The sequence below is a fragment of the Procambarus clarkii genome, chromosome 42 (assembly GCF_040958095.1).
Source record: "Procambarus clarkii isolate CNS0578487 chromosome 42, FALCON_Pclarkii_2.0, whole genome shotgun sequence".
In the NCBI taxonomy this organism is placed as follows: Eukaryota; Metazoa; Arthropoda; class Malacostraca; order Decapoda; family Cambaridae; genus Procambarus; species Procambarus clarkii.
Window position 1 is genome coordinate 36,793,541 of NC_091191.1, and position 20,855 is coordinate 36,814,395.

Genomic DNA, 20,855 nt, shown 5'->3' on the forward strand with positions numbered 1-20,855 from the left:
CACCACCGCTCAGACCCTTAAAAGAGATGGTAATTTCGGAGTATTTAAATCCCCCAAAGATCAACACCTCCCAAGAGCACCAGAGCAAGTGAGGGGTCATTTAGACGTTAATTTCATCAAGTCCCTGTTAATATGGGAAGACACAGTGTCTCTGCTTAAGGCACAACTCTCCTAAACACGAGAGTTAAGTATACAACTTTAGAACACTTTCCCACCAGGAGACTCGAACCCTAGCCAGCACAGAAGCCTTCCAGCAACTGGCATAACAGGTACACCTTAACCCTCTGCACCACCGCTCAGACCCTTAAAAGAGATGGTAATTTCGGAGTATTTAAATCCCCCAAAGATCAACACCTCCCAAGAGCACCAGAGCAAGTGGGGGTCATTTAGACGTTAATTTCATCAAGTCCCTGTTAATATGGGAAGACACAGTGTCTCTGCTTAAGGCACAACTCTCCTAAACACGAGAGTTAAGTATACAACTTTAGAACACTTTCCCACCAGGAGACTCGAACCCTAGCCAGCACAGAAGCCTTCCAGCAACTGGCATAACAGGTACACCTTAACCCTCTGCACCACCGCTCAGACCCTTAAAAGAGATGGTAATTTCGGAGTATTTAAATCCCCCAAAGATCAACACCTCCCAAGAGCACCAGAGCAAGTGAGGGGTCATTTAGACGTTAATTTCATCAAGTCCCTGTTAATATGGGAAGACACAGTGTCTCTGCTTAAGGCACAACTCTCCTAAACACGAGAGTTAAGTATACAACTTTAGAACACTTTCCCACCAGGAGACTCGAACCCTAGCCAGCACAGAAGCCTTCCAGCAACTGGCATAACAGGTACACCTTAACCCTCTGCACCACCGCTCAGACCCTTAAAAGAGATGGTAATTTCGGAGTATTTAAATCCCCCAAAGATCAACACCTCCCAAGAGCACCAGAGCAAGTGAGGGGTCATTTAGACGTTAATTTCATCAAGTCCCTGTTAATATGGGAAGACACAGTGTCTCTGCTTAAGGCACAACTCTCCTAAACACGAGAGTTAAGTATACAACTTTAGAACACTTTCCCACCAGGAGACTCGAACCCTAGCCAGCACAGAAGCCTTCCAGCAACTGGCATAACAGGTACACCTTAACCCTCTGCACCACCGCTCAGACCCTTAAAAGAGATGGTAATTTCGGAGTATTTAAATCCCCCAAAGATCAACACCTCTCAAGAGCACCAGAGCAAGTGAGGGGTCATTTAGACGTTAATTTCATCAAGTCCCTGTTAATATGGGAAGACACAGTGTCTCTGCTTAAGGCACAACTCTCCTAAACACGAGAGTTAAGTATACAACTTTAGAACACTTTCCCACCAGGAGACTCGAACCCTAGCCAGCACAGAAGCCTTCCAGCAACTGGCATAACAGGTACACCTTAACCCTCTGCACCACCGCTCAGACCCTTAAAAGAGATGGTAATTTCGGAGTATTTAAATCCCCCAAAGATCAACACCTCCCAAGAGCACCAGAGCAAGTGAGGGGTCATTTAGACGTTAATTTCATCAAGTCCCTGTTAATATGGGAAGACACAGTGTCTCTGCTTAAGGCACAACTCTCCTAAACACGAGAGTTAAGTATACAACTTTAGAACACTTTCCCACCAGGAGACTCGAACCCTAGCCAGCACAGAAGCCTTCCAGCAACTGGCATAACAGGTACACCTTAACCCTCTGCACCACCGCTCAGACCCTTAAAAGAGATGGTAATTTCGGAGTATTTAAATCCCCCAAAGATCAACACCTCCCAAGAGCACCAGAGCAAGTGAGGGGTCATTTAGACGTTAATTTCATCAAGTCCCTGTTAATATGGGAAGACACAGTGTCTCTGCTTAAGGCACAACTCTCCTAAACACGAGAGTTAAGTATACAACTTTAGAACACTTTCCCACCAGGAGACTCGAACCCTAGCCAGCACAGAAGCCTTCCAGCAACTGGCATAACAGGTACACCTTAACCCTCTGCACCACCGCTCAGACCCTTAAAAGAGATGGTAATTTCGGAGTATTTAAATCCCCCAAAGATCAACACCTCCCAAGAGCACCAGAGCAAGTGAGGGGTCATTTAGACGTTAATTTCATCAAGTCCCTGTTAATATGGGAAGACACAGTGTCTCTGCTTAAGGCACAACTCTCCTAAACACGAGAGTTAAGTATACAACTTTAGAACACTTTCCCACCAGGAGACTCGAACCCTAGCCAGCACAGAAGCCTTCCAGCAACTGGCATAACAGGTACACCTTAACCCTCTGCACCACCGCTCAGACCCTTAAAAGAGATGGTAATTTCGGAGTATTTAAATCCAACAAAGATCAACACCTCCCAAGAGCACCAGAGCAAGTGAGGGGTCATTTAGACGTTAATTTCATCAAGTCCCTGTTAATATGGGAAGACACAGTGTCTCTGCTTAAGGCACAACTCTCCTAAACACGAGAGTTAAGTATACAACTTTAGAACACTTTCCCACCAGGAGACTCGAACCCTAGCCAGCACAGAAGCCTTCCAGCAACTGGCATAACAGGTACACCTTAACCCTCTGCACCACCGCTCAGACCCTTAAAAGAGATGGTAATTTCGGAGTATTTAAATCCCCCAAAGATCAACACCTCCCAAGAGCACCAGAGCAAGTGAGGGGTCATTTAGACGTTAATTTCATCAAGTCCCTGTTAATATGGGAAGACACAGTGTCTCTGCTTAAGGCACAACTCTCCTAAACACGAGAGTTAAGTATACAACTTTAGAACACTTTCCCACCAGGAGACTCGAACCCTAGCCAGCACAGAAGCCTTCCAGCAACTGGCATAACAGGTACACCTTAACCCTCTGCACCACCGCTCAGACCCTTAAAAGAGATGGTAATTTCGGAGTATTTAAATCCCCCAAAGATCAACACCTCCCAAGAGCACCAGAGCAAGTGAGGGGTCATTTAGACGTTAATTTCATCAAGTCCCTGTTAATATGGGAAGACACAGTGACTCAGCTTAAGGCACAACTCTCCTAAACACGAGAGTTAAGTATACAACTTTAGAACACTTTCCCACCAGGAGACTCGAACCCTAGCCAGCACAGAAGCCTTCCAGCAACTGGCATAACAGGTACACCTTAACCCTCTGCACCACCGCTCAGACCCTTAAAAGAGATGGTAATTTCGGAGTATTTAAATCCCCCAAAGATCAACACCTCCCAAGAGCACCAGAGCAAGTGAGGGGTCATTTAGACGTTAATTTCATCAAGTCCCTGTTAATATGGGAAGACACAGTGTCTCTGCTTAAGGCACAACTCTCCTAAACACGAGAGTTAAGTATACAACTTTAGAACACTTTCCCACCAGGAGACTCGAACCCTAGCCAGCACAGAAGCCTTCCAGCAACTGGCATAACAGGTACACCTTAACCCTCTGCACCACCGCTCAGACCCTTAAAAGAGATGGTAATTTCGGAGTATTTAAATCCCCCAAAGATCAACACCTCCCAAGAGCACCAGAGCAAGTGAGGGGTCATTTAGACGTTAATTTCATCAAGTCCCTGTTAATATGGGAAGACACAGTGTCTCTGCTTAAGGCACAACTCTCCTAAACACGAGAGTTAAGTATACAACTTTAGAACACTTTCCCACCAGGAGACTCGAACCCTAGCCAGCACAGAAGCCTTCCAGCAACTGGCATAACAGGTACACCTTAACCCTCTGCACCACCGCTCAGACCCTTAAAAGAGATGGTAATTTCGGAGTATTTAAATCCCCCAAAGATCAACACCTCCCAAGAGCACCAGAGCAAGTGAGGGGTCATTTAGACGTTAATTTCATCAAGTCCCTGTTAATATGGGAAGACACAGTGTCTCTGCTTAAGGCACAACTCTCCTAAACACGAGAGTTAAGTATACAACTTTAGAACACTTTCCCACCAGGAGACTCGAACCCTAGCCAGCACAGAAGCCTTCCAGCAACTGGCATAACAGGTACACCTTAACCCTCTGCACCACCGCTCAGACCCTTAAAAGAGATGGTAATTTCGGAGTATTTAAATCCCCCAAAGATCAACACCTCCCAAGAGCACCAGAGCAAGTGAGGGGTCATTTAGACGTTAATTTCATCAAGTCCCTGTTAATATGGGAAGACACAGTGTCTCTGCTTAAGGCACAACTCTCCTAAACACGAGAGTTAAGTATACAACTTTAGAACACTTTCCCACCAGGAGACTCGAACCCTAGCCAGCACAGAAGCCTTCCAGCAACTGGCATAACAGGTACACCTTAACCCTCTGCACCACCGCTCAGACCCTTAAAAGAGATGGTAATTTCGGAGTATTTAAATCCCCCAAAGATCAACACCTCCCAAGAGCACCAGAGCAAGTGGGGGTCATTTAGACGTTAATTTCATCAAGTCCCTGTTAATATGGGAAGACACAGTGTCTCTGCTTAAGGCACAACTCTCCTAAACACGAGAGTTAAGTATACAACTTTAGAACACTTTCCCACCAGGAGACTCGAACCCTAGCCAGCACAGAAGCCTTCCAGCAACTGGCATAACAGGTACACCTTAACCCTCTGCACCACCGCTCAGACCCTTAAAAGAGATGGTAATTTCGGAGTATTTAAATCCCCCAAAGATCAACACCTCCCAAGAGCACCAGAGCAAGTGAGGGGTCATTTAGACGTTAATTTCATCAAGTCCCTGTTAATATGGGAAGACACAGTGTCTCTGCTTAAGGCACAACTCTCCTAAACACGAGAGTTAAGTATACAACTTTAGAACACTTTCCCACCAGGAGACTCGAACCCTAGCCAGCACAGAAGCCTTCCAGCAACTGGCATAACAGGTACACCTTAACCCTCTGCACCACCGCTCAGACCCTTAAAAGAGATGGTAATTTCGGAGTATTTAAATCCCCCAAAGATCAACACCTCCCAAGAGCACCAGAGCAAGTGAGGGGTCATTTAGACGTTAATTTCATCAAGTCCCTGTTAATATGGGAAGACACAGTGTCTCTGCTTAAGGCACAACTCTCCTAAACACGAGAGTTAAGTATACAACTTTAGAACACTTTCCCACCAGGAGACTCGAACCCTAGCCAGCACAGAAGCCTTCCAGCAACTGGCATAACAGGTACACCTTAACCCTCTGCACCACCGCTCAGACCCTTAAAAGAGATGGTAATTTCGGAGTATTTAAATCCCCCAAAGATCAACACCTCTCAAGAGCACCAGAGCAAGTGAGGGGTCATTTAGACGTTAATTTCATCAAGTCCCTGTTAATATGGGAAGACACAGTGTCTCTGCTTAAGGCACAACTCTCCTAAACACGAGAGTTAAGTATACAACTTTAGAACACTTTCCCACCAGGAGACTCGAACCCTAGCCAGCACAGAAGCCTTCCAGCAACTGGCATAACAGGTACACCTTAACCCTCTGCACCACCGCTCAGACCCTTAAAAGAGATGGTAATTTCGGAGTATTTAAATCCCCCAAAGATCAACACCTCCCAAGAGCACCAGAGCAAGTGAGGGGTCATTTAGACGTTAATTTCATCAAGTCCCTGTTAATATGGGAAGACACAGTGTCTCTGCTTAAGGCACAACTCTCCTAAACACGAGAGTTAAGTATACAACTTTAGAACACTTTCCCACCAGGAGACTCGAACCCTAGCCAGCACAGAAGCCTTCCAGCAACTGGCATAACAGGTACACCTTAACCCTCTGCACCACCGCTCAGACCCTTAAAAGAGATGGTAATTTCGGAGTATTTAAATCCCCCAAAGATCAACACCTCCCAAGAGCACCAGAGCAAGTGAGGGGTCATTTAGACGTTAATTTCATCAAGTCCCTGTTAATATGGGAAGACACAGTGTCTCTGCTTAAGGCACAACTCTCCTAAACACGAGAGTTAAGTATACAACTTTAGAACACTTTCCCACCAGGAGACTCGAACCCTAGCCAGCACAGAAGCCTTCCAGCAACTGGCATAACAGGTACACCTTAACCCTCTGCACCACCGCTCAGACCCTTAAAAGAGATGGTAATTTCGGAGTATTTAAATCCCCCAAAGATCAACACCTCCCAAGAGCACCAGAGCAAGTGAGGGGTCATTTAGACGTTAATTTCATCAAGTCCCTGTTAATATGGGAAGACACAGTGTCTCTGCTTAAGGCACAACTCTCCTAAACACGAGAGTTAAGTATACAACTTTAGAACACTTTCCCACCAGGAGACTCGAACCCTAGCCAGCACAGAAGCCTTCCAGCAACTGGCATAACAGGTACACCTTAACCCTCTGCACCACCGCTCAGACCCTTAAAAGAGATGGTAATTTCGGAGTATTTAAATCCCCCAAAGATCAACACCTCCCAAGAGCACCAGAGCAAGTGAGGGGTCATTTAGACGTTAATTTCATCAAGTCCCTGTTAATATGGGAAGACACAGTGTCTCTGCTTAAGGCACAACTCTCCTAAACACGAGAGTTAAGTATACAACTTTAGAACACTTTCCCACCAGGAGACTCGAACCCTAGCCAGCACAGAAGCCTTCCAGCAACTGGCATAACAGGTACACCTTAACCCTCTGCACCACCGCTCAGACCCTTAAAAGAGATGGTAATTTCGGAGTATTTAAATCCCCCAAAGATCAACACCTCCCAAGAGCACCAGAGCAAGTGAGGGGTCATTTAGACGTTAATTTCATCAAGTCCCTGTTAATATGGGAAGACACAGTGTCTCTGCTTAAGGCACAACTCTCCTAAACACGAGAGTTAAGTATACAACTTTAGAACACTTTCCCACCAGGAGACTCGAACCCTAGCCAGCACAGAAGCCTTCCAGCAACTGGCATAACAGGTACACCTTAACCCTCTGCACCATCGCTCAGACCCTTAAAAGAGATGGTAATTTCGGAGTATTTAAATCCCCCAAAGATCAACACCTCCCAAGAGCACCAGAGCAAGTGAGGGGTCATTTAGACGTTAATTTCATCAAGTCCCTGTTAATATGGGAAGACACAGTGTCTCTGCTTAAGGCACAACTCTCCTAAACACGAGAGTTAAGTATACAACTTTAGAACACTTTCCCACCAGGAGACTCGAACCCTAGCCAGCACAGAAGCCTTCCAGCAACTGGCATAACAGGTACACCTTAACCCTCTGCACCACCGCTCAGACCCTTAAAAGAGATGGTAATTTCGGAGTATTTAAATCCCCCAAAGATCAACACCTCCCAAGAGCACCAGAGCAAGTGAGGGGTCATTTAGACGTTAATTTCATCAAGTCCCTGTTAATATGGGAAGACACAGTGTCTCTGCTTAAGGCACAACTCTCCTAAACACGAGAGTTAAGTATACAACTTTAGAACACTTTCCCACCAGGAGACTCGAACCCTAGCCAGCACAGAAGCCTTCCAGCAACTGGCATAACAGGTACTCCTTAACCCTCTGCACCACCGCTCAGACCCTTAAAAGAGATGGTAATTTCGGAGTATTTAAATCCCCCAAAGATCAACACCTCCCAAGAGCACCAGAGCAAGTGAGGGGTCATTTAGACGTTAATTTCATCAAGTCCCTGTTAATATGGGAAGACACAGTGTCTCTGCTTAAGGCACAACTCTCCTAAACACGAGAGTTAAGTATACAACTTTAGAACACTTTCCCACCAGGAGACTCGAACCCTAGCCAGCACAGAAGCCTTCCAGCAACTGGCATAACAGGTACACCTTAACCCTCTGCACCACCGCTCAGACCCTTAAAAGAGATGGTAATTTCGGAGTATTTAAATCCCCCAAAGATCAACACCTCCCAAGAGCACCAGAGCAAGTGAGGGGTCATTTAGACGTTAATTTCATCAAGTCCCTGTTAATATGGGAAGACACAGTGTCTCTGCTTAAGGCACAACTCTCCTAAACACGAGAGTTAAGTATACAACTTTAGAACACTTTCCCACCAGGAGACTCGAACCCTAGCCAGCACAGAAGCCTTCCAGCAACTGGCATAACAGGTACACCTTAACCCTCTGCACCACCGCTCAGACCCTTAAAAGAGATGGTAATTTCGGAGTATTTAAATCCCCCAAAGATCAACACCTCCCAAGAGCACCAGAGCAAGTGAGGGGTCATTTAGACGTTAATTTCATCAAGTCCCTGTTAATATGGGAAGACACAGTGTCTCTGCTTAAGGCACAACTCTCCTAAACACGAGAGTTAAGTATACAACTTTAGAACACTTTCCCACCAGGAGACTCGAACCCTAGCCAGCACAGAAGCCTTCCAGCAACTGGCATAACAGGTACACCTTAACCCTCTGCACCACCGCTCAGACCCTTAAAAGAGATGGTAATTTCGGAGTATTTAAATCCCCCAAAGATCAACACCTCCCAAGAGCACCAGAGCAAGTGAGGGGTCATTTAGACGTTAATTTCATCAAGTCCCTGTTAATATGGGAAGACACAGTGTCTCTGCTTAAGGCACAACTCTCCTAAACACGAGAGTTAAGTATACAACTTTAGAACACTTTCCCACCAGGAGACTCGAACCCTAGCCAGCACAGAAGCCTTCCAGCAACTGGCATAACAGGTACACCTTAACCCTCTGCACCACCGCTCAGACCCTTAAAAGAGATGGTAATTTCGGAGTATTTAAATCCCCCAAAGATCAACACCTCCCAAGAGCACCAGAGCAAGTGAGGGGTCATTTAGACGTTAATTTCATCAAGTCCCTGTTAATATGGGAAGACACAGTGTCTCTGCTTAAGGCACAACTCTCCTAAACACGAGAGTTAAGTATACAACTTTAGAACACTTTCCCACCAGGAGACTCGAACCCTAGCCAGCACAGAAGCCTTCCAGCAACTGGCATAACAGGTACACCTTAACCCTCTGCACCACCGCTCAGACCCTTAAAAGAGATGGTAATTTCGGAGTATTTAAATCCCCCAAAGATCAACACCTCCCAAGAGCACCAGAGCAAGTGAGGGGTCATTTAGACGTTAATTTCATCAAGTCCCTGTTAATATGGGAAGACACAGTGTCTCTGCTTAAGGCACAACTCTCCTAAACACGAGAGTTAAGTATACAACTTTAGAACACTTTCCCACCAGGAGACTCGAACCCTAGCCAGCACAGAAGCCTTCCAGCAACTGGCATAACAGGTACACCTTAACCCTCTGCACCACCGCTCAGACCCTTAAAAGAGATGGTAATTTCGGAGTATTTAAATCCCCCAAAGATCAACACCTCCCAAGAGCACCAGAGCAAGTGAGGGGTCATTTAGACGTTAATTTCATCAAGTCCCTGTTAATATGGGAAGACACAGTGTCTCTGCTTAAGGCACAACTCTCCTAAACACGAGAGTTAAGTATACAACTTTAGAACACTTTCCCACCAGGAGACTCGAACCCTAGCCAGCACAGAAGCCTTCCAGCAACTGGCATAACAGGTACACCTTAACCCTCTGCACCACCGCTCAGACCCTTAAAAGAGATGGTAATTTCGGAGTATTTAAATCCCCCAAAGATCAACACCTCCCAAGAGCACCAGAGCAAGTGAGGGGTCATTTAGACGTTAATTTCATCAAGTCCCTGTTAATATGGGAAGACACAGTGTCTCTGCTTAAGGCACAACTCTCCTAAACACGAGAGTTAAGTATACAACTTTAGAACACTTTCCCACCAGGAGACTCGAACCCTAGCCAGCACAGAAGCCTTCCAGCAACTGGCATAACAGGTACACCTTAACCCTCTGCACCACCGCTCAGACCCTTAAAAGAGATGGTAATTTCGGAGTATTTAAATCCCCCAAAGATCAACACCTCCCAAGAGCACCAGAGCAAGTGAGGGGTCATTTAGACGTTAATTTCATCAAGTCCCTGTTAATATGGGAAGACACAGTGTCTCTGCTTAAGGCACAACTCTCCTAAACACGAGAGTTAAGTATACAACTTTAGAACACTTTCCCACCAGGAGACTCGAACCCTAGCCAGCACAGAAGCCTTCCAGCAACTGGCATAACAGGTACACCTTAACCCTCTGCACCACCGCTCAGACCCTTAAAAGAGATGGTAATTTCGGAGTATTTAAATCCCCCAAAGATCAACACCTCCCAAGAGCACCAGAGCAAGTGAGGGGTCATTTAGACGTTAATTTCATCAAGTCCCTGTTAATATGGGAAGACACAGTGTCTCTGCTTAAGGCACAACTCTCCTAAACACGAGAGTTAAGTATACAACTTTAGAACACTTTCCCACCAGGAGACTCGAACCCTAGCCAGCACAGAAGCCTTCCAGCAACTGGCATAACAGGTACACCTTAACCCTCTGCACCACCGCTCAGACCCTTAAAAGAGATGGTAATTTCGGAGTATTTAAATCCCCCAAAGATCAACACCTCCCAAGAGCACCAGAGCAAGTGAGGGGTCATTTAGACGTTAATTTCATCAAGTCCCTGTTAATATGGGAAGACACAGTGTCTCTGCTTAAGGCACAACTCTCCTAAACACGAGAGTTAAGTATACAACTTTAGAACACTTTCCCACCAGGAGACTCGAACCCTAGCCAGCACAGAAGCCTTCCAGCAACTGGCATAACAGGTACACCTTAACCCTCTGCACCACCGCTCAGACCCTTAAAAGAGATGGTAATTTCGGAGTATTTAAATCCCCCAAAGATCAACACCTCCCAAGAGCACCAGAGCAAGTGAGGGGTCATTTAGACGTTAATTTCATCAAGTCCCTGTTAATATGGGAAGACACAGTGTCTCTGCTTAAGGCACAACTCTCCTAAACACGAGAGTTAAGTATACAACTTTAGAACACTTTCCCACCAGGAGACTCGAACCCTAGCCAGCACAGAAGCCTTCCAGCAACTGGCATAACAGGTACACCTTAACCCTCTGCACCACCGCTCAGACCCTTAAAAGAGATGGTAATTTCGGAGTATTTAAATCCCCCAAAGATCAACACCTCCCAAGAGCACCAGAGCAAGTGAGGGGTCATTTAGACGTTAATTTCATCAAGTCCCTGTTAATATGGGAAGACACAGTGTCTCTGCTTAAGGCACAACTCTCCTAAACACGAGAGTTAAGTATACAACTTTAGAACACTTTCCCACCAGGAGACTCGAACCCTAGCCAGCACAGAAGCCTTCCAGCAACTGGCATAACAGGTACACCTTAACCCTCTGCACCACCGCTCAGACCCTTAAAAGAGATGGGAATTTCGGAGTATTTAAATCCCCCAAAGATCAACACCTCCCAAGAGCACCAGAGCAAGTGAGGGGTCATTTAGACGTTAATTTCATCAAGTCCCTGTTAATATGGGAAGACACAGTGTCTCTGCTTAAGGCACAACTCTCCTAAACACGAGAGTTAAGTATACAACTTTAGAACACTTTCCCACCAGGAGACTCGAACCCTAGCCAGCACAGAAGCCTTCCAGCAACTGGCATAACAGGTACACCTTAACCCTCTGCACCACCGCTCAGACCCTTAAAAGAGATGGTAATTTCGGAGTATTTAAATCCCCCAAAGATATATATATATTATATATATATATATATATATATATATATATATATATATATATATATATATATATATATATATATATATATATATATATATATATATATATATATATATATGTCGTACCTAGTATCCAGAATGGACTTCTCAGCCTACTATGCAAGGCCCGATTTGCCTAATAAGCCAAGTTTTCATGAATTAATTGTTATTTGACTACCTAACCTACCTAACCTAACCTAACCTAACTTTTTCGGCTGCCTAACCTAACCTAACCTATAAAGATAGGTTAGGTTAGGTTAGGTAGGGTTGGTTAGGTTTGGTCATATATCTAAGTTAATTTTAATTCCAATAAAAAAAAATTGACCTCATACATAATGAAATGGGTAGCTTTATCATTTCATAAAAAAAATTAAAGAAAATATATTAATTAAGGAAAACTTGGCTTATTAGGCAAATCGGGCCTTGCATAGTAGGCCGAGAAGTACGTTCTGGCTACTAGGTACGACATATATATATATATATATATATATATGCGAACAAGCCTGAATGGTCCCCAGGACATATGCAACTGAAAACTCACACCCCAGAAGTGACTCGAACCCATACTCCCAGAAGCAACGCAACTGGTATGTAGAAGACGCCTTAATCCACTTGACCATCACGACCGGACAAAATGAGGTGATAGCCGAGGCTATATGAACCACCCCACCGCCGGCACTCGGATAGTTATCTTGGGCATAGCATTTTACCAAATCACCTCATTCTTTGGGGCACACGTGAGGAACACAAATGCGAACAAGCCTGAATGGTCCCCAGGACATATGCAACTGAAAACTCACACCCCAGAAGTGACTCGAACCCATACTCCCAGAAGCAACGCAACTGGTATGTACAAGACGCCTTAATCCACTTGACCATCACGACCGGACAAAATGAGGTGATAGCCGAGGCTATATGAACCACCCCACCGCCGGCACTCGGATAGTTATCTTGGGCATAGCATTTTACCAAATCACCTCATTCTTTGGGGCACACGTGAGGAACACAAATGCGAACAAGCCTGAATGGTCCCCAGGACATATGCAACTGAAAACTCACACCCCAGAAGTGACTCGAACCCATACTCCCAGAAGCAACGCAACTGGTATGTACAAGACGCCTTAATCCACTTGACCATCACGACCGGACAAAATGAGGTGATAGCCGAGGCTATATGAACCACCCCACCGCCGGCACTCGGATAGTTATCTTGGGCATAGCATTTTACCAAATCACCTCATTCTTTGGGGCACACGTGAGGAACACAAATGCGAACAAGCCTGAATGGTCCTCAGGACATATGCAACTGAAAACTCACACCCCAGAAGTGACTCGAACCCATACTCCCAGAAGCAACGCAACTGGTATGTACAAGACGCCTTAATCCACTTGACCATCACGACCGGACAAAATGAGGTGATAGCCGAGGCTATATGATCCACCCCACCGCCGGCACTGATTCATGATTCATTAATGATTCTAACACGAATTTTCTCAATATTTCTTATGTTTCTTTTTACTGTCGATGGTAATTAAAAAATCAATTCTCTTAAATTCATTTTTATTTCTAATCTGACGCCACGCTTGAATGCATTTCGTAATAACGTATTACATTTTCAAAGACTTTAGTTTAAACACACACACAACTGTAACCTGAAAACACTTAACAGAGTTTTACTAATTCTAACGCTAAACAGCTTGTCTTACATACTCACATTTGGGTGAGGTGATATGTTGAAACAGTTTTGGATGAGATGAACAAACTTTTGACCAACACAAGACAGAACACTGTTTAATAGTGTTACGGACCCGAGCCCAGTGTCCGAGCACGAAGCAGTGACGACCGCGCCATCTGTGGGTCAGCTCCCGAAACCCCCTCCAAATGGACGACGCCATCTAGTGAGGACGAGATATACTGGCCACAAGGACTAGTTTCCCGTCCTGATCAGCTCATAACACAGCCGCTGCTGACCTCTGGTGAGGTGGCGCTTAGACAGCAACGCCATCTATGGAGAGGATAGGTGGACGTTTGTGTCTAAGCCTGTGAGTGAGGTGCCCTAGAGTGTAACTAGTACTGATGACGTGTCTGATTACAGAGTCGACCTGGGACTGCTGTAATGGAAGTTGGATCAGTCTACCCAAGGCAGCCGTAGAACCTCCACGCATTTGCTGCTGAAGCTGAGAGTCACCCCCCGGATGAATACTGTTGTGTTAGCCTCCCTGTGATGTGGCAGTTGAGGAATTGTCGTACCCAGGGCTGACTGGTGGAGAAGACTGGCCACTGGGGTGTTGTGGTGAGGAGAGTGATCTGTGAAATCACACGAGGCTCCTGCCTAGGGCTCGCAACCCTAGTATCGGTCGTGGAGTGGCCTACGCATCGTTGCTGATTGGAACCTGCCAGCTACAGGCTGGATTTGTGGTTGACGGCCTCCACGACGGTACACCCAGTGGGACTCTGATTTGGCTGGCCTGTGGCCGGGGTAGACTCGCTAGGAGAATCCAAGGATTCGTCGAGAGGCCACGAGAAGAGGATCAAGGGCTAAGCATCGTTCAGCACCGTGGAGCATCCCGTGTCTTCTAAGAAGTTATTATTGTAAATAAGTGTAGTAATAGCAACCCCGCTTGTGACCTTTTATATATTTTTTTATGGTGATGGTAATTATATATTAAGTTTAGTTAATTTGTATCCCTTCCCCTTTAATTTATTTGCGTTAAGGAACACACCTCTTGAAAGCCACTACTAGCTTGGGGTCGGATACCCTAACTCTACTAACATCAGAGAAAGAACCCAGTTGCGACCCATTAGGGCCGTAACAAATGGGTATAAATTGGATAAGTGAAACGGAAAAATGGAAGTAACTGCATAGGGCCTATTGGCCTAGACCTCCTCTTGATGCTTCGATATTGGTACAGAGTCTTGAAGTGGGTAGAATATAGTTGTGCATTAATTAGCTGTTGATTGCTGGTGTTGACTTTTTGATGTGTAGTGCCTCGCAGATGTCAAGCTGCCTGCTATTGCTGTATCTATCGATGATTTCTGTGTTGTTTGTTAAGACTTCTCTGGTGATGGTCTGGTTGTGAGAAGAGATTATATGTTCCTTAATGGTGCCCTTTTGCTTATGCATTGTTAATCCCCTGGAAAGAGGCGATTAACAATCGCCTCTTTCGAAAGAGGCGTTGTTGTCTTGCGTATGTACTGAGTTCTTTGGGGCTAACAGTCCCCAAGTGGACATTTGAAGGCATAGACGACGTTGGTCTTTTTTTTAAGGCATTCTGCTTTGTGTCTGAAGAATTTTTCATGAGTAGGTTGTCCGTTTTTTTGGTTCTATAGTAATCTTTCATATATATATATATATATGCCATCATAATTATTGATTTAGCTTGCAGATGATGAGTCACAATAATGTGGCTGAAGATATGACGACCAAACCACACACCAGAAGATGAAGAAACGACAACGTTTGGGTCTGTCCTGATCCTTTATCAAATTGTACGAGTTGATAATGGTTCAAGATGAACCGAAATGTTGTCATTTCTTCACATTGTGCTGCGTGGTTTGATCATTGATTTAGCCTGTAAAAAGATAGTAAAATTAAACTAAATAATAATTAAGCAATATAAAAGAATTATAATATTCTGGGCATGTGAGAGCTACCTTGTTCCAATTTAGATCAGTGGTGGCTGTATAGCAAGTAGAAATCACAATATTTACCATCACAAGTTAAACTTCCCCATTTGGAGCAAACAATTTTTACAGCTGCATCATTTCAAAATAATGACTTCAGACCATATTTCCAAAACACACTAAAAATAACTAATGCCACTTATATGTAAATCATAATATACCAACTACCATACCATTCAGTCAAAACACCAACACGATACTGCTTATGACTTTTGGGTGAAGATTACTGTAACTTTTTTTCTCCTTGCATCAAAGATTTCTTTGTATGACGAGCAATTAACCTGATGAGTGTATCATCTTGTGTATAATAGGTGGATGCTTCCTTAGTTAAAGGTACTGTTTAACGCAAAACCTGCTCTCAAATTTGGAATTCCCCTCCGATATAGTGTCTAAATTTGTTAATAAAACATAATATCTAGGTATAATTTCAGTGATAATGGAATGAAATGAACAAGTCTCAAAAACTTTATCATGCAGAAATGGACAACGATTCCGGGATGATGGTTCCCTGCATCAAAACAAGATTTATTTGGATATATAAACTGCACTGCACAATCTACAATCAATTTTAGTAATAAAATCCCAAAGTCAAGTGGCGCAATAACACTTATAAAATACCTCCCACAGCATTTAATACAGCATTGAAATAATGTCCAGTATATGCAAGAATGAATATAAACAAACTCGGTATAAAGTATGTCTCCCATCCTGGTCTAATAAACATTTATTAGTTGCAAATGGATCAGCAACTTTCTGAATGTAGGATTAAAGAACTATGTCTAAAATTGGTCAAATGAGGCAAATAAAATCATGGTTGGTTTGCTGGCTGATGCTTCCGATTAGAGTTTAAAAACAGGAGAGACTAGAAAATGATGGTAGCTACTAGAAAGAATCAAGTATTGCCTATTGGTCATTATATTACACCATTGTATGTGTGACGTGCCATCCTAGGAGGTGGCAGAGGGTGATGTGCCATCCGTGGAGGTGGCAGACGGTGATGTGCCATCCGTGGAGGTGGCAGGGGGTGACGTGCCATCCGTGGAAGTGGCAGGGGGTGATGTGCCATCCGTAGAAGTGCCAGGGGGTGACGTGCCATCCGTGGAGGTGGCAGAGGGTGATGTGCCATCCATGGAGGTCGCAGGGGGTGATGTGCCATCCCTGGAAGTGGCAGGGGGTGATGTGCCATCCGTGGAAGTGGCAGAGGGTGATGTGCCATCCGTGGAAGTGGCAGGGGGTGATGTGCCATCCGTGGAAGTGGCAGGGGGTGATGTGTCATCCGTGAAAGTGGCAGGGGGTGATGTGTCATCCGTGGAAGTGGCAAGGGATGTTGTGCCATCAGTGGAAGTGGCAGGGGGTGATGTGCCATCCGTGGAAGTGGCAGGGGGTGATGTGCCATCCGTGAAAGTGGCAGAGTGTGATGTGCCATCCGTGGAAGTGGCAGGGGATGTTGTGCCACCAGTGGAAGTGGCAGGGGGTGATGTGCCATCCGTGGAAGTGGCAGGGGTTGATGTGCCATCCTTGGAGGCGGCAGGGGGTGATGTGCCATTCGTGGAAGTGGCAGGGGGTGATGTGCCATCCGTGGAAGTGGCAGGGGTTGATGTGCCATCCTTGGAGGCGGCAGGGGGTGATGTGCCATCCGTGGAAGTGGCAGGGGGTGATGAGCCGTCCGTGGAAGTGGCAGGGGGAGATGTACCATCCATCCGTGGAGGAGGCAGGAGGTGATATGCCATCCGGGGAGGAGGCAGCGGGTGATGTGAGATCCGTGGAGGCGGCCGGGGGGGTGATGCAATCCGTAGAGGCGGCAGGGGGCGATGTGATATCCATGGAGGTGGCAGGGGGTGATGTGCCAGGTTTGGAGGTGGCAGGGGGTGATGTGCCATCCGTGGAGGCGGCAGAGGGTGACGTGCCATTCGTAGAGGTGGAAGGGGGTGATGTGTCACGTGTGGAGGTGGCAGGGAGTGATGTGCCAGGTATGGAGGTGCCAGGTGGGGAGAAGGCAGGGAGTGATGTGCCAGGTGTGGAGGTGACAGGGAGTAATGTGTTAGGTGTGTAGGAGGCAGGGAGTAATGTGTCAGGTGTGGAGGAGGCAGGGAGTAATGTGCCAGGTGTGGAGGTGACAGGGAGTGATGTGCTATATGTGGAGGAGGCGGGGGGTGATGTTCCAGGTGTGGAGGAGGCAGAGGGTGAAGTGCCAGGTGTGGAGGAGGCAAGGGGGTGATGTGCCAGGTGTGGAGGAGGCAGGGGGTGATGTGTCAGGTGTAGAGGAGGCAGGGGTGAGTGCCAGGTGTTGGGGAGGCAGAGGGTGATATGCCTGGTGTGGAGGAGGCTGGGGGGTGATGTGCCAGGTGTGGAGGAGGCAAGGGGTCATGTGCCAGGTGTGGAAGAGGCAGGGGGGTTATGTGCCTGGTGTTGAGGAGGCAGGGGTGACGTGCCAGGTTTGGAGGAGGCAGGGGGTGATGTGCTAGGTTTAGAGGAGGCAGGGGGTCATGTGCCAGGTGTGGAGAAGGCAGGGGGTGATGTGCCAGGTGTGGAGGAGGCAGGGCCGACGTGCCTGGTTTGGAGGAGGCACGGGGGATATCCCAGGTGTGGAGGAGACAGGGGTGATGTGCCAGGTGTGGAGGAGACAGGGGTGATGAGCCAGGTGTGGAGGAGGCAGGGGTGATGTGGCAGGTGTGGAGGAGGCAGGGGTGATGTGCCAGGTGTGGAGGAGGCAGGGGTGATATGCCAGGTGTGGAGGAGGCAGGGGTGTTGTGGCAGGTGTGGAGGAGGCAGGGTTGATGTGGCAGGTGTGGAGGAGGCAAGGGGGTGATGTGCCAGGTGTGGAGGAGGCAGGGGGTGATGTGTCAGGTGTAGAGGAGGCAGGGGTGAGTGCCAGGTGTTGGGGAGGCAGAGGGTGATGTGCCTGGTGTGGAGGAGGCAGGGGGGTGATGTGCCAGGTTTGGAGGAGGCAGGGGTGTTGTGCCAGGTGTGGAAGAGGCAGGGGGGTGATGTGCCTGGTGTTGAGGATTCAGGGGTGACGTGCCAGGTTTGGAGGAGGTAGGGGGGTGATGTGCCAGGTGTTGAGGAGGCTGTGGGTAATGTGCCAGGTGTGGAGGAGGCGAGGGGGGTGATGTGCCAGGTGTGGAGGAGGCGAGGGGGGTGATGTGCCAGGTGTGGAGGTGACAGGGGGTGATGTGCCAGGTGTGGAGGAGGCAGGGGGTGATGTGCCAGGTGTGGAGGAGGCTGGGGGTGATGTGCCAGGTTTGGATGAGGCAGGGGGTGATGTGCTAGGTTTAGAGGAGGCAGGGGGTCATGTGCCAGGTGTGGAGAAGGCAGGGGGTGATGTGCCAGGTGTGGAGGAGGCAGGGCCGACGTGCCAGGTTTGGAGGAGGCAGGGGTGATATCCCAGGTGTGGAGGAGGCAGGGGTGATGTGCCAGGTGTGGAGGAGGCAGGGGTGATGTGCCAGGTGTGGAGGAGGCAGGGGTGATATGCCAGGTGTGGAGGAGGCAGGGGTGATGTGGCAGGTGTGGAGGAGGCAGGGGTGATGTGCCAGGTGTGGAGGAGGCAGGGGTGATATGCCAGGTGTGGAGGAGGCAGGGGTGATATGCCAGGTGTGGAAGAGGCAGGGGTGATGTGGCAGGTGTGGAGGAGGCAGGGGTGATGTGGCAGGTGTGGAGGAGGCAGGGGTGATATGCCAGGTGTGGAGGAGGCAGGGGTGATGTGCCAGGTGTGGAGGAGCCAGGGATGATATGCCAGGTGTGGAGGAGGCAGGGGTGATGTGGCAGGTGTGGAGGAGGCAGGGGTGATGTGACAGGTGTGGAGGAGGCAGGGGTGATGCGGCAGGTGTGGAGGAGGCAGGGGGTGATGTGGCAGGTGTGGAGGAGGCAGGGGTGATATGCCAGGTGTGGAGGAGGCAGGGGTGATGTGGCAGGTGTGGAGGAGGCAGGGGTGATGTGCCAGGTGTGGAGGAGGCAGGGGTGATATGCCAGGTGTGGAAGAGGCAGGGGTGATGTGGCAGGTGTGGAGGAGGCAGGGGTGATGTGGCAGGTGTGGAGGAGGCAGGGGTGATATGCCAGGTGTGGAGGAGGCAGGGGTGATGTGCCAGGTGTGGAGGAGGCAGGGGTGATGTGGCAGGTGTGGAGGAGGCAGGGGTGATGTGCCAGGTGTGGAGGAGGCAGGGGTGATATGCCAGGTGTGGAAGAGGCAGGGGTGATGTGGCAGGTGTGGAGGAGGCAGGGGTGATGTGGCAGGTGTGGAGGAGGCAGGGGTGATGTGCCATCCGTGGAAGTGGCAGGGGGTGATGTGCCATCCGTGGAAGTGGCAGGGGGTGATGTGTCATCCGTGAAAGTGGCAGGGGGTGATGTGTCATCCGTGGAAGTGGCAAGGGATGTTGTGCCATCAGTGGAAGTGGCAGGGGGTGATGTGCCATCCGTGGAAGTGGCAGGGGGTGATGTGCCATCCGTGAAAGTGGCAGAGTGTGATGTGCCATCCGTGGAAGTGGCAGGGGATGTTGTGCCACCAGTGGAAGTGGCAGGGGGTGATGTGCCATCCGTGGAAGTGGCAGGGGTTGATGTGCCATCCTTGGAGGCGGCAGGGGGTGATGTGCCATTCGTGGAAGTGGCAGGGGGTGATGTGCCATCCGTGGAAGTGGCAGGGGTTGATGTGCCATCCTTGGAGGCGGCAGGGGGTGATGTGCCATCCGTGGAAGTGGCAGGGGGTGATGAGCCGTCCGTGGAAGTGGCAGGGGGAGATGTGCCATCCATCCGTGGAGGAGGCAGGAGGTGATATGCCATCCGGGGAGGAGGCAGCGGGTGATGTGAGATCCGTGGAGGCGGCCGGGGGGGGGTGATGCAATCCGTAGAGGCGGCAGGGGGCGATGTGATATCCATGGAGGTGGCAGGGGGTGATGTGCCAGGTTTGGAGGTGGCAGGGGGTGATGTGCCATCCGTGGAGGCGGCAGAGGGTGACGTGCCATTCGTAGAGGTGGAAGGGGGTGATGTGTCACGTGTGGAGGTGGCAGGGAGTGATGTGCCAGGTATGGAGGTGCCAGGTGGGGAGAAGGCAGGGAGTGATGTGCCAGGTGTGGAGGTGACAGGGAGTAATGTGTTAGGTGTGTAGGAGGCAGGGAGTAATGTGTCAGGTGTGGAGGAGGCAGGGAGTAATGTGCCAGGTGTGGAGGTGACAGGGAGTGATGTGCTATATGTGGAGGAGGCGGGGGGTGATGTTCCAGGTGTGGAGGAGGCAGAGGGTGAAGTGCCAGGTGTGGAGGAGGCAAGGGGGTGATGTGCCAGGTGTGGAGGAGGCAGGGGGTGATGTGTCAGGTGTAGAGGAGGCAGGGGTGAGTGCCAGGTGTTGGGGAGGCAGAGGGTGATATGCCTGGTGTGGAGGAGGCTGGGGGTGATGTGCCAGGTGTGGAGGAGGCAAGGGGTCATGTGCCAGGTGTGGAAGAGGCAGGGGGGTGATGTGCCTGGTGTTGAGGAGGCAGGGGTGACGTGCCAGGTTTGGAGGAGGCAGGGGGGTGATGTGCCAGGTGTTGAGGAGGCTGGGGGTGATGTGCCAGGTTTGGAGGAGGCAGGGGGTGATGTGCTAGGTTTAGAGGAGGCAGGGGGTCATGTGCCAG

At 48.5% G+C, this 20,855-nt stretch overlaps 2 protein-coding genes across 2 annotated transcripts in view; both read left to right on the top strand.

The window, feature by feature from the left end:
• The window catches only part of LOC138373567 (elastin-like), a 120,144-nt gene extending 103,167 nt beyond the window's left edge, over nucleotides 1–16,977 (top strand). Inside the window, exon 2 of the mRNA XM_069339783.1 lies at nucleotides 16,207–16,977. Within this exon, the coding sequence (XP_069195884.1) occupies nucleotides 16,207–16,977 (771 nt within the window). The remainder of the gene's footprint in view (nucleotides 1–16,206) is intronic.
• A 100-nt stretch (nucleotides 16,978–17,077) lies between these two features.
• On the top strand, nucleotides 17,078–20,020 carry LOC138373568 (elastin-like). Its single transcript, XM_069339784.1, has 2 exons — nucleotides 17,078–17,295; nucleotides 19,486–20,020. Exons 1-2 carry the CDS (start codon nucleotides 17,078–17,080, stop codon nucleotides 20,018–20,020), a joined length of 753 nt encoding a protein of 250 aa, XP_069195885.1.
• The last annotated feature ends 835 nt before the right edge of the window (nucleotides 20,021–20,855 follow it).

Coding starts and splice junctions, on each gene's coding strand:
- LOC138373568 (XM_069339784.1), top strand. CDS start 17,078: ATGGAGGTGGCAGGGGGTGATGTGCCAGGTTTGGAGGTGGCAGGGGGT. Junction 17,296..19,485: donor GAGGTGACAGGGAGTAATGT/GTTAGGTGTGTA, acceptor GTGATGTGGCAG/GTGTGGAGGAGGCAGGGGTG.